The sequence below is a fragment of the Chroicocephalus ridibundus genome, chromosome 17 (assembly GCF_963924245.1).
Source record: "Chroicocephalus ridibundus chromosome 17, bChrRid1.1, whole genome shotgun sequence".
Taxonomy (NCBI): Eukaryota; Metazoa; Chordata; class Aves; order Charadriiformes; family Laridae; genus Chroicocephalus; species Chroicocephalus ridibundus.
In genome coordinates, this window is record NC_086300.1 from 4,865,043 (window position 1) to 4,879,006 (window position 13,964).

At 43.5% G+C, this 13,964-nt stretch overlaps 1 protein-coding gene across 2 annotated transcripts in view; it reads right to left on the reverse strand.

Moving 5' to 3' along the window:
- Positions 1-9,928, reverse strand: part of MAP3K3 (mitogen-activated protein kinase kinase kinase 3) — a 41,444-nt gene extending 31,516 nt beyond the window's left edge. For both annotated transcript variants that reach the window (XM_063354266.1, XM_063354265.1), the window contains exons 1-3: positions 9,638-9,928; positions 2,991-3,112; positions 2,554-2,643 (exon numbers count right to left, since the gene is read on the reverse strand). In XM_063354266.1, the coding sequence (XP_063210336.1) occupies positions 2,554-2,643; positions 2,991-3,112; positions 9,638-9,641 (216 nt within the window). In that variant the 5' untranslated portion in view covers positions 9,642-9,928. The remainder of the gene's footprint in view (positions 1-2,553; positions 2,644-2,990; positions 3,113-9,637) is intronic.
- Positions 9,929-13,964: the final 4,036 nt, after the last annotated feature.

Consider the following 13,964-nt stretch of genomic DNA (forward strand, 5'->3'; position numbering starts at 1 on the left):
GACTAAATCTCTGTTTTCGCAAAAATGCAGCCCCTGAAACTCAAACTATGAAGCTGCAAACAAGTTAACGATGTGTCATCTTTATAAGTGCAAAGGGGTCACCATCCATATCTGGCAGATGGTTAAAAGCACTGACCGCGCAACCTGTGTGTTCCACTGTAAACTCAGGAGATGTTGTGTGGCACGGAAGAGTCAACACGCTGAACTTTCAACTCTGGAGATCAAAGTTCAAATCCCAATTTAGGTCACAAAGATAAAAATAAAAGGGAAAAATCTGCTCTGATAAGACTCCATAATTTCTGCTGCACAATTTATGTGATTGGAATAGATTAAGCCATCTGTGAAAGCCTGAGACAATAGGCAATCATACATCTAGGAACTTCAAAAAAATGTGGCCAGGAAATGCTCTTTAGCTAGAGGAAGTATCTGGCAGGCCTAGTGGTCAAGAATGCAGTTCAAAGGGACCCGTGCAATCACTGCGAGTACACAGTATTCCCAGTATTCCTGCAGCGATACTGTAGGTACAGAATTGATCATGACAAACGAGCTTCCCAATCAGAGCCACAATCCCCTGCAGGTGGGTAATTCACACATAACTACCAAAGATGTTTTCTCCGATGTGGGAAGAGAAAGAACACACCCTAGAATGACACCAAAATGAAGCAAATTCTAAAGAACACATTTTAATTGAACAGTAAAAGAAAAATGCAACAAACAGCATAGGAATAATCAACTATAAAAGATGTCCACCAGCCAACTACTGTTGAAACAGCTGTTGCTTAGACAAAATGGATGGAGGAATGATCCCTTTATATTAGGATTTTCAGGGAAGTAAGGCTCTAGATCTTTTTTTTTTAATGCTATACTATTCCATGTAGTCCAATCTAAGGGAACTAAACAGGACTGTTTGGATTAAATTCAACCAAGCTAATTTTTCAGATTAGATTTCTGACCTCAAGATGTGTTTTAGGTCACGAAACAGCTAAGTGACAAAGCTCTCGCTAGTTAAAATTAGACAACACTAAAAGATCTTCAGAGTTCTTTGGAAACCTTTCTTCAACTTGCTGGTACCCGAGCAAACTAAAAGATCCTTCTCAACAGCACTGCACGCTTTCAAATGTGTAATTTGTGACACGGGGAAAGGTGGAGTGGAATCTGGCATCTATCTCCTGTGACTTTTCCAAAAGGATCAGACTTTGGCCATTCACATCTATTTTTCAAAGATCCAAGAAAAGATATTCAAAGTGATCTTAGTGTTTACAATTCAGAGAGAAGCTAGAGGAGTTAAACATCTACTGTTGTTTCCTTTGAAAGCAGTGAACCTATCACCTATATAAACCACTTTTTAAAGCAACTCATATAAACTGTCCTAAGAGACGAGTAAGAAAGCAAATCCAAGTTTAGTACTTCAGTGTTCCAGTTCTGTGATGCAGTGTCATAAATAATGATTACAGATTTTAGTTTAAGACATCTCTGAATTTACGTTTCAAAGTGATTTGGAAAGGATTTTGTACTACTCCATCTACAGATTTGTCCAGCACATTCGAGGAAATCCCAGATCCCAGCTGAACAAGTAGATTATGAGCAGACAAAGCATAAGGAAGAGACAGACATGAACTTTAAAGCCCACTCTAAAAAGCTTAAGCCTGTAATAGGAATATAACCGGAAAGAGTTATTTTACTGATATAGGTAACTTCTCCTGTTAATGTTAGTCTAACTGCCAGTAACTTGATTTAAGTTTTTACGACAGTAATGAACAAACAATTCTTCACTGAAATTGCTGCTTTGGCATTGAAGTATTTCATTCAAATGACAGAGCAATATTATTCTGTCCGTCCTTTCTACCAGAAAGTCAATGTAATAGTCTTCTCTACAAAATCTCTAGCGATGTCAGAAGAACCTAGAGAGACTTTCACGTATTGGCCCTGACACTTAATACCTCGGGAAAAGTATTTCTTTTGGAAAAATGGACTTCATACCCCCATACCCAAATAAGGGTTAGTTTTGTTCCCCTCTTCACGAGACAGATGACTGGGTAACTCCAGGCAACCCTCCCTGTTAGACACCTGTAAATAGCTGTTCCCTTTTTCACCAAAGCAAGGTCATTACAGTTTCACTAAAGCCAGGCCTTTCAGACAATCCCCTTCACTGTTCTTGGATCAACTTCAGTTTGACTACCTTTTATCGGGTTCTCCATTCTGCATTCACATGCAGTCTGAACCACGTGAAGATGAGACCAGCATTAGTTCATTATCCGACACACTGCTTTACGCAGCTTTAAACTGCAGTGGCCGCCTTTTGCACCAGAAATGGAAATACTTGTTTCCTGTTCATCATTATGCTGCTCAGTTCCCTGCTTCCTTTCGAATTTAAGTTTTACTTCCACTACAATGAAAAGCGCATCATACTGCTACATCATGACACAGTCAGCAAAGAAAGGCTTTCCTGGCCTCCCACATCTGCTTAAATTCTATAAAGGTCACTGCACACAACTTAAAAACATGCTCCTAATTTATAATTGCTAATATTGAATGGGAAATCAGTTTTCTTACCGGAATTTTTTTTTCTTCCACTGCAGAGGCACACTGGTTTGTTATTGCAGGGCTGCCCAAGAGGGGTGGACTGCTGGCATTGTGTTTTTTCTTTAAAAATAATAAAGTAATTTAAAAAAATGGCAATATGACCGTGAAACCAGAAAACTACTTGGTAAACTTCTTAGCTAATCTACAGAGATCAAATCCCAACAAAAACACGTGTGGGAAGAAGGCAGAATACTAAGACGTTGCGAATTATCAAAACTGTGCCCTCCCTAGACCATAAAGGTTATGTAAATAAAATAATTAACAAGTAAGAATAGGGATCTAATCCACTGGGGTGCTTCAGCAGTCAGAAGCACAAGGCAGAACGCAGGCAGCAGACCCGCTGTCACCTCCTCTGTCCCTTCTGCCTCCAGGTAACCATTTCAAGTACTCATTAAATGGCCTGTTACCTGTTTGTTCGAGTGAGCAGTGTCTTTATTCTTCATGGTATCATATCCAGGCAGTCTGTGACGTCGGCCCATCTGGAGGGCTACCAGGTCCTTCATGATGGATTTCAAGGCCTCTTGTTCATCTGTGATGCACAAGAATTTTAGTAGTAAGTCACCTGGGTGGATACCAGCCGTAACACGTCCGCGCTTGTTTTCTGCTGGCTCACAGAAAGACAATCCTTCTTAGGATCTTTGCAAATACACTGTAATTTCATTTAGTCATAAAAAGCCCAAAGTTAATCTTATATCATGAAGTAGTAAACAGACGGATACATTTTAAGTCACTTGTCCAATGTTCCAAAAGGATGTGGCCATAGTAAAGTTCAGAATAAATATCCCTGGCCCCTGGTTCGGTTCAAATTGCTTCACAACAAACAATACAACTTGGACAGATTTGCTAGATCATCATAGGTCATTTAGGAAGGACAAATTGACGTGCTTCTGCCAAGGAAAACCCGGTAAGAATCTGTTCTTTCCAATTTTATATCCTGTTAACTTAGAATTCTTGCTTGCTAGTGGAACAAACCACGGCCAGTAGAAAGAAAAACGAAAATCTGGACAAAGAGTCATCTTAGAATCGCTCTGAATTCAAATCCGCTTGCACTGATTTCCCCAACACATTCCTCTCTTCCCCCAAAACAAACTGATGGAACAAAGTTCAAACCATTTAATGAGACTTCAAGATCTACTGAACAGATTCAAATCTCACAGCATTAAGAACTGTCTCCTGGCAGAGTATAATGCAGCAGGTTCAACTCAAGGCTTCTTGCAAATGCAGGAAAACAAAAAAACACACATTGGAATAATTCTTATACATACTACTGGTTGAAAATTACTTTCTGAGGCTAAGATGCCTGATGTAACAAATTTAAAGTGTTCTTCCATTGCTTGTTAGTTTTGAGGACAGAAGTGGTATTTAGCAAAACTTTGTACGAAGTCTAGAGAAAAAAAAAAGACACAAAAGGAGAGAAATGCATAGGAGCTGGGCTGTGATGGATACTAGCATAAAGTAAGGTCCAAGAGCTACTGAAAACAAGCGTAACAATCCTGAATTCCTCGATACTGCAAGAGGGAAAAAAGCTGACAGGTGAAGTTTGGTTCAAAAGGGGACTGCAATAGCTGCTTCACTCCTGGGTGCTGTGCCATCAACTGCCACCAACCAACAAAGCAGCGTCAGACGCTGCCGCGCAGACGATCTGCTACTGGCACACTCACACCTACGGATTGCGGGGCTGCTGTTTCACATAGCAAGACTCCAATATCCGAGTTTTTAGGGATAAAGTGTTAGTTTCCTCAGCAAATAATAGATCCAGTTAAATCCTTCCTGATACTGAGGCACAAGTGAAATTTGAAGCAGTGATCAGATCAGCTCTGAACATGCCCAGAAGAACCACCTGCCCTTTCTAAAGAGTCTGGCTGGACTTGACTAACAGTTTTGGATAGAAAGCTTTTTTTTTTTTGGACAACTAGAACTTTTGAAAGTGATGCAAACCAGAAAATGCATAAATGAGGTTATCACATTCCTACTCGTGTGACTGTGTATCAGGTGTGCAGTGTTGCTACAGTCCTCCTGTCTTCCCAAAGTCCTTAAACACGTCACTTTGATGTGCCTGAATAGAATTTTGAATAGAATCAGAATTTTTGAAGCTGATTTGTAAATAACTGAAACTTGATTTTAAAAATCCAGCATGGCTACACACTGGTTCTTGCTCCACGGCACTGGTTTGGATGGGTAATGGCTTACATTTGGAAGTGTTGTCCCAGGAACAGCTGCTGTGCATAATGACGGACTGTTTCACATCTGTATTCCTCTGTACAGGGGACTCATTGGGACTATTTGTTTCTTCAATTTCATGTTAGGCATTTGCTCATGAGTGTCTCTCAATGAAGCTTATGTTTTATGCAGAAGTCTGGGTTCATAATTAATCAATGTCTGAATAACAAACAAAATTTTCGTAATGCTTAAAGATGACAGATGTGGGACATGTACAGCTCCTACAGCCTGCAGGGAGTGAATGCTACCAAAATTTAGAAGCAAAAAAAAAAAAAAAAAAAAAAAAAAAAAAAGGAGGGGGGGAGTACACCTATTTGTAAGGGGGCAACATTTTAAAAAGTCCCAGTCAGGACAAAAGTCACACTAACGTTACCTTTGGTACAAAAAATAGTTTCTGCCCAGAAGGACCCAGGTCTGCTGTAGCTTTTTGAGAATACCAAGCACGAGAGCAGAGGGACTTCCACCACGGACTCCAGTATGTACTACCAGAAAACCAGAAACATCAAGGGATGATTCTTCAACCAGGCTATAGAGGGGAAAGGAAAGAAATCTCCCAACGCATTTGCAGAAGGTGTTAATTAGAGTAAAACTCTTTAAAAAAGGAGAACAGAGCAGTGAAAATAAAGTTACTTGAAAAAAGCCAAAATCAAAACCCACCAGATCTCTGCTGTCCAAGACAAGCCAAATGAGACAATACCTACATTGTGGTCGTGGAGAAGGGAGAGCACTCCTTGAAATTCCAACTGCATGCAAAAGAAGCGAGGGGTATAAGTAACACAACCAAAGCAAGAGGTTGCTTTTCGAAAAGCACATCAGCCAAAGGAAATAATTGCTAGGCTCTATCTCAGCACTAAGTAACCCCTTGTGGGTGAAAATGTGAAAAACCAGTTGTGAACGAAGTGAGAGCTCCAGGTAACTAAGAGCACAACTTTACTTTTTTACCTTTTTTTTTTTTTTTTTTTTAAATTGTTTCCAACTTTACATTTGAATGTTTAACCTTTTACCTTACTGGAGCGTCTCCAATTTACTCTTATGCTTTCATCTTGTTTGATATTAAGCATAGCCTATGAGCTACCTGGCAGACAGAGACTAGAACTCTGCACAACAAAATATTCCAAGTTACGGACTGGCATATCCCTGGAGTGCCTACCACCCAAAACATGCCGTGAAGAGCTGGGATACAAGTTTTCCACTACAGCACAGTTTGGGTTTGGCCAGATACCAGGAGGATGAAGAAGAGCTTGTCTTGGCAGAGTTCCTTTGGGCAAGAAGGAAAACAGCTATGAAAGCAGTTTATAACTAAGCACTCATGACAAGAAATCAAGTCAGTCAAAGAATACGTCTACGAATAAGAATTCGCATCTAAACAGTACGGCACATCACTTGAAAATAAGGACCAATGGTTACGATGCAATCGTGGGCTACAGGTGTTTGATCCCAAAACCCAGGGATATAAAGTCAGCTCGTAGCGCCACATTTGTGTGAGGAAGTGGGCAAAGAGGACACGCGTCTAACCGATTATCCATCTCTTAATAAAGACTGTAGCTCATCTACATAGTGAATTTGTTTATTAGCTAAGGCAACTCGTGAATTTACAAGAAGCTAAGACATTAAACTCTTAAGGGCAGCATCTGGCATCTAAAGCCCAGCTAGTCCACTGCGGGGTCTGTATCTCGCTCACTGTAAACTCAGTTTCCTCCGCAGACAAGTGTTAATGCGGAAATCTTACTTACAACCATGCAAAAAGGAATTCCTAATGTGCTATCAAAGGCTGACAGAACAACTTCAGGTGAATTTGAAGCTTACGTGATTATAAAATTTTTAGTAGTCTGACACTAAGCTGCTGGCTCCCTAGTACCAAAACATTCCCTGTGTAATTCATCCTTATGTTGGTGAGGTAAGAAACGAAGGAGAATTTATCATTTTAAAACATAAAATTAATGCCAAAAATTTATCTGAACTTATGTATGGAAAAAATGTTTCCGTTTAGGACAGCACTGCGATAGATTTAATGTTGAGAAGCATGAATACTTCTTTATTTCCATCAAAATAGAGGATTTCCATAGATTGACTTTAAAGAAGCATGTGCAGCGGCATCGCATTAATCACACAATGCAAAAGTTATTACAAATGAAAAGTAGGCAATGTTTGAAGTGCACTGAGAGACCCTGTTTTGCTAGGTCTCCAGTAGGTCTGGGAAACACAGTTCTGCTTTGTGCGGGAAAGATGTTGTCCAGGAAATGCTTTTCATGTTTTAAAAACTACACTCAAGGATTTTTATAACATCGATAAAAGGGAACTGCTACTCACAGAAAAAGCTATTCCTCTGCATAAAGCATTTATTTCAACTAATAGGTGGTTTATTACACAGGTCTGAGCAAGCCAGTGTATTTGCTGTGGCAGGAATGGAAACAGTTTTGAAAAAAAATCACGAAGTTCAAACACAGTAAAAGCATCTGCACATTGGTAAAAACAGGAAGTCTGTAAACCCCTATAAACCAGGATGCTATTTTATATAGCATGATAATAGAAGACATGATGCCACATTTGTTTTAAAAGCAAAAAAAAAAAAGAAAGAAGTGAACAAATAAGCGTGTGTTTGTTACCTACAACCACAATAGCAAAGCTGATCACTTCTGCAAGCGATCTGCAGATCCCAGAGCAATGAGCGAATTTCACAAGTTCGGAAGACAAACTGAGTCTATGTTAAAGCTCTGAAAAAAGTTTTTTGAAAAAGTTTAATTTTGAGTCCTTCACTGTGGACAGTCTTAGTGGTAACAAAATGCTGGTCTGCCCAATTTTTAGGAAATAGCAAATGACCTGGCCTGTAGACTCAGAAGAGAAATCAGAGCTTCTCTATGAACCTGACCCATGTGGTGCGTATTTGGGGCACCTCTTCTCTCGCACAAATTAAAAACCCCAAAGTTTGGGATTTCAGCTGGTCCAAACCTGCCAGCTGAGCCCCGCTCCGGGGTTGTCACCACGGCTGAAGCCCAGCTCTGGGTGCGCGTGCGAGCCAGGGGAAGGAAGTGACACAGGCAGGAAAAAAGAGCAGATCGAGGGAAAGACTCAACTGCAGCTGGGCCGGCAGCGAGCCCTTCGCCCGGGCCTGCCGCACACCAGCCAGCCCCAACATCGGTCTCCTCTGTTTCCTGGATATATGAATATTTCTCAGTATTAGAAGCAGGTATCCGTATTTTAAAGGCTGGAGAGGAGCTCTCTGTAGGGAAATAAACCTCAGTGACAGCCCCTTCTGTAAGGGCCAGAGAATGACCCTCAGTGAGCTTCAGCCACACCAAAGGAGTAATGACAAACTGCGATGCCAAGCTCTTACTGTCAACCACCCCATGTACCTTTCAGACTAGTTTATGAAAAGCAGAGTGCGATATAGCCTGTTATCCATTATTATTTAGACTATTTGATCCCAATGGTCTAACGAATTTAGATCTTTCCTATCATGAGCGATCCGCTTGCAGCTGTACCCATGATACAACGCAAGCATGCAATGCTACGGTGGAGTGGTCCATGAAATTGTAATTATTTTTCATTCTGCACTCCTGTGTTTACAAACACGCGTCCAGTTGCCCTCAGAAAACACTTTCATGGAAATCCAACTTCTTCCTTCTCAACTATTTTAAGCTTATATACCATCTGGCCGGTTCCTTTAGAGAAGACAGGGATCGAGTAATACTATACTCTCTGTAAAAGAGAAGTCTACTGATGGACCTGCATGTATTTGTTGTATTTATGAAATCAAAGTGAAGTACAAAGGAAATGAAGTTGTTTTACTTTTGCTTTGAGCAACAATTGCAATGCTTCATGAATTTACAATGTAAATACAAGAACTAATTATGCACATGGACTAAATAACAAAGGACAGTCTCAGAAAACTAAACTTAGTTGGAGGGAAGAAATATAAAAGTGGTAGCCCACAAACCATGCAACTCAGCACTTAACGACAGCAATAGTAACTCTCTTGCCAGTATGCAAATATGGGTAAGTTCTGGTTTAGAGCAATTAAATTTTTAGTTCTAGTACATGAGACCCCTCTTTAAACTGAAAAGGGAATGAAGTAACACAAAACAAACCCTCCATACGCAGTTCTTTATACAAGACATACAGTCCAAAAGAATTAATCATTCAAATTCAGTCATGGCAACTTCTGATAGCACCATTTTACTCTTGAAAAAGAGTTTCTCTAACTCCTTGGCTTGTTTTTACATGTTATTGTCTGGGTTAAGTACGGCAAATTGGAACTCAATGGAAGCTTCATAGAGAAAACGCTATTTTGATAGACTCCCAAGCTACAATTAATACCATAGGAAAAAATTTCCAATTAAGTTTAAGCACGTACATTCCCGGCTCAAAAACAAGCAACCTGATTTTTTTTTTTTTTTTTTTTTTTTTTTTTTTTTTTTTTTTTTTTTACAGGCAGCAAACCCTCCCTCACCCCCTAGGCCTGACCGACCGATCCTCAGTCACTCTCTTCTGGCCAATTTTAGTAAAAACCCGTGGTGGGGCCGTCCGTGCTCGGGGCGCAGCCGGGGCTCCCCGCGCCTTGCAGCCCTGCACGTTTACTGAAAGATTTAAAAGAAAACCCTCGAAAATACACCGGTTTCCGCGCTGACGGTGGCCCCACCACCGACCGATGGACCCACCCCGGGGGAACGGAGCTGCCGCCGGCCACGTCCGGCCCCGTCCCCCGGAGGCCGCGCACCGAGGGGGGTCCCGTTCCCCCTCCCCAGCCCCGAGAGGCCCGGCCGCGGCCCGCCCCCTCCGCCGCAGGCCCCTGAGGGCCCCGCCGAGGCCCGTTCACCCCCGCCGCCGCTCTCACCCATCTCGGCGGGCGTCGGGCCCGCGCCCGGCGGCGCGCTGAGGGACGGGGCTGTCACCGCCGCGGCTCCATGGCGGCCGGGCCGAGGGGGAGGGCTCACAGCCGCCGCCACATTCCCAGGCCCCGCGCCGCCGCCTCCTTCCGGCGGCCGCGCTCCGGGTGCCGCCGCGGCGGCGGGGGTGGGAGGGGGCACGGGCGGTCCCGGTCGCTCCCCGCCGCCGCCGCCGCCTCAGGGCGCCCGGGGCCGCGAGCAAAACAAACCGCTCGGCGGCCGCCGCGCCGCCGCCGCCGCCTGCCAATCACAGGGGCCGACCCGCCGCCGCCCACCAATCCGCGCCCCCGAGCCACCCACCCGACGGCGTCGCTGGCCAATCGACGTGCGAAGAGACGCGCCGCCCGCCCCACCCGCCGCCAATCACGGAGGCCCGTTCCGCTGGCGGGTTAGCCCCGCCCCCTCCCCGACACTGGGCGGGAGCAGTTCAGACACCGCCTTCAGCGCGCTGCCAATCAGGGTGACGGGCGGCCCTGAGGCCCCGCCCCCTCCGCCGGGTTCTGGAGCCGGGGTGTGCCGCTTGGTCCTAGAGCCCGCCCGGCCCGGAACGAAGCCCGTCCTCCACTGCGGGCAGCCAGGGTCACCCCATCCGCATCCCACCGCCCTCCACATCCAGGTCAGCCCTTCGCCACTATTTCGGGTGGGCATCAAAGTGTCCTGGAGGCGGGAACACGTCCCAGGCACACTGACGCTGCTGGCTTGCTCTTCTCACAAGCAGAGCTCAGCACTGACTTTAATTCTTGCTTGAAAAGCACCTTTTTAAAAAGGGGGGCGGAGGGGGACACAAACCCAACCAAAACTAGTTCAAAAGTTAAAAAGCCCAAAAGACACTGAATGCAGGATTCTTTTTGTTTCAAAAGAAAAGTGTGAGTGAGTTTCCTAGCGCAGCACCCAGGCCAGTTGCCGCAAGAGATGTTATCTTCCAGACGCTGTTCTAATAAAAAAACCCTCTTAACCACCGCACCTTGACTGGCCCCAGGCCATCACACGTCCCCCACAGACTGCAATAAGTAACAAATGTCAAAGTCAAAGAATAAACACCTCTTCTGCTTTTTAAGCCTTCAAAACCACTATTCCCTTTTCTCCGCAGCCACGCTGTTTTAAGCGCGGTAATCACTTCTAGAGCTCTTCCAGTTACCCCATGTGAAAGTCAAGTTCTGGATCCATCCTGCAGGAGTGAATTCTAGGCTAGAGTTCAGCATCTCCTCCCCTTTCATTTAGGAGTTTATCTTAATGAGAAAGCATTTTTGTTAGAAGTGGAACTGCTGACCTGCTGCATTCACTCACTTGACATAAGGCATTCGATGACAGTTTTTTTTCAGCTTTAGCATTTCGGTTTGTCAAGCCAACTGGGACACACAGACCATAAGCAGAACACATTCTCGCTAAAAAGCTCACCAGTGACGCTAAATACAAACAACTTTGAGGGGGAAAAGCCCCAAAACAAACCAAAGATGCCACGCAATACATTTTCATAGTTTTTAGGGCAAAGGAGGACTGCTATGATTGCCCAATGTAACCCTGAAATCATACTCAAAGTTCATAAACTGTGTTTAAATCAAATCGTACCTTTTGAAGTGACATCCAGGCTTCAGCTGCTCCTTCCCAGCTCCTGCTTCCATTCCACCTGCAGGATGATTTTTTTTTTTTTTTTTTTTTTGCAAGGGGGACAACGGAGGGGTTTTTGTATTTTTAAGAAGAAGTACGGCCCTTCTTCCCTGGCTCGGCACCGGCCACCCTGCTGCTGGGAAAGCCACCTCGAGCAGATGGCTTTAGCAGCTGCTTTTCAATCTGGCAAACGTCTCGCAGCAAGTGTATTGTTTTTTAAGTGGTTTTGCTCGCAAGCAACACAGCAGCAATGTCAAAGAGGTTATATCAACTGGATAAGCCACACAAAGAAGAAAACTGGATTGGAGTGGGAAATGTCTCAAAAGGGTGGGCAAGTGCAGGAATCTAAAACCCTCACCCCAGGAGGAATTCAGGACTTAGCCAAAGCATGACAACAATAGCAGTGATATCACTAATTTATATATTTTTTTAACTGTCTAGATCTCACAGTGTCATACTAGGTAGACACGCAAATTCGTAAAGGAATGCTTAGGTCAACAGATCCGGCCTCTCTAGAGCAAGAAGCCGTGGACAAAGCCAAAAATCTAACTTCGAAGCCAGCCCGCTTGGAGCAGGAGGCTGGGCTAGATGACTTCATAGATTCCACCTTGAAGTTCGCATTTTAAAACCAGACTCTGATGCTGTTAGTGTTTAGACTTCCCTTTTTTCAGTCCCTCCTGTCTTACCGCTCCAATGCTAGAAAAGCGTTTCTAGCTTTCCTGTCTATTCGATCCCATTTTCGTGCCCAGCTTACAGCCATTTGTTTTCATGTCAAGATTATCCTTTTACCTAATCCTTTCCTCTTCCCTGGTATTTTCTCTCTAAATACATCAAGAAGATAATCATATCTCCTTTCAGGCTTCGTTGTCACAGACAAGTAAGCCACTCTCTCTCCATAATACAAGCTTTGTATTTGTGGTATCTTCCTGCTGCCTTTTTTTGCCCCTGTTCCAATTTGAATTCCTCTCTCGTGTTTGACAGCATCATTATTGCTCTTGGACCAACTTTTCTACATGATTTTTCACAGCTTCATGGTGGCTCATCCCTATCCTTTATCAACTAGTAAATCCCAGCTTCCTTTCCTCACTGATTTCCAAGAAGTGAAAAAAACTCTTCGCATCCTCCGCAAATTTCTCTTCGCCCCTAAATTCACAGCCTTGCACTTTCTGCTGCTACATTTCATCTCATCTCTATTTCTCACTCTTCAAAGTCATCAGTTCTCTAAGATATTCTAGTTCCCTCGTATTATTGAAGCCTCCCACTTTTGTTCCTCACCAAATTTAATTATCACGCTCGCTTTTTGTGCCAAGGTCATTATAAAAAGGCTTCAGCGAGATTACTCTTGAGACCAGAACTGAAGGAATTCAGTATTAATTCTCCACCGCACCAGCCCTGATGTCAAAACACTCCATCGTCACCTTACCATTTGGTATTTTTGTCTGTCTTCCAGTTCTTTTGTGTTTGAACATAAAAATTCTCAGTTGAAGTTCTGTTAAGTGAGACCGATTGCATGTCCTTCGTGTAGAAACTTGGCTTACTTAAGCCCAAAAGATACTAGACCAGCTAGTAGCAGCCTGTGACAGCGAGCCAGGCGTTCCCGGCAGACGGTAGGGGACAGCCACCCTGGGAAAACACGCTCTTTCCATCTCCGACTGCCTGGAACATCTGGATTTTACTGAAGCTTTTTTTCCTCCTTTGACAAATTGAAATAGAGTACTTTGTCCTTACCAGTTCATCACCTCACCCACCCAGCAAGCCTCATGTCTAAGCCAGCAATTTTCATTTGCCAGTTTGTGGTTCTATTCTCATTTTACAGCCATTATCACCACACTATCCATATGCGAGTGCCATTAGGCCCTTTTTTTTTGGGCCATTAGGCCTTTCCCCCACTGCCCCACACAAACTGGTACACCCTTCTCGAACCGGAATCAAAGATTCTGCCAAAATCGGTGCCCGTATTTTGTATAACCTGAGAAAAAAAAAATATGAATAATTCATTTTTTTGCCTTTACTGTCTACTTAACGCTATACTAGTTTTATGCATAAGAATCAGGTTATTTGTTTCACCAATAACACTATGGTACAAGCTGATATTCTGTGGTTTTCCACCCAGATTGCCCACATCCTTTCAGAGCCGCAGCTTTCAAGAAGAGAAGCTTCACTCCTGTAAACGTCAATGACAAAACATACTTAATTCTTCAACTTAAAGCTATTCAAATTGTTTGAGAGCACTTCATATAAAATCATCAGTAAAGATATTCACCGAGACTCTCCGGGAGCTACTGTGTTTATAGTTAGCCCATTTGTTTTAAAGGAACTTTATAGAGGCCTAATTGTTTAATGCCGTCACGCAGCATTAAGCAAGAAAAAGGAAACGTAATCCCTATTTTAGGGATTAGAAGGCATTGCACAGCGAGCCAGTGACTTGTTAAAAGTTACACAGGAAGTCTGGAGTAGACCTTTGGGATTTAACTCCTGGCATCTTTTCCCAGTCTCGTAATCGCTATGCCATCATCTTATTTTCTATTTTGGTAGTATTCCCATTTTCTGAAGCATACCTGCCTGACTCAAAGAGCCTCTTCTCCTTGCTATCAGATGTACTATTTCTTCTTTCCTTCCCTTTCCCCTTCTTGTTTAGGTAGACACATCCTTCCTGGGGAGCTGAGC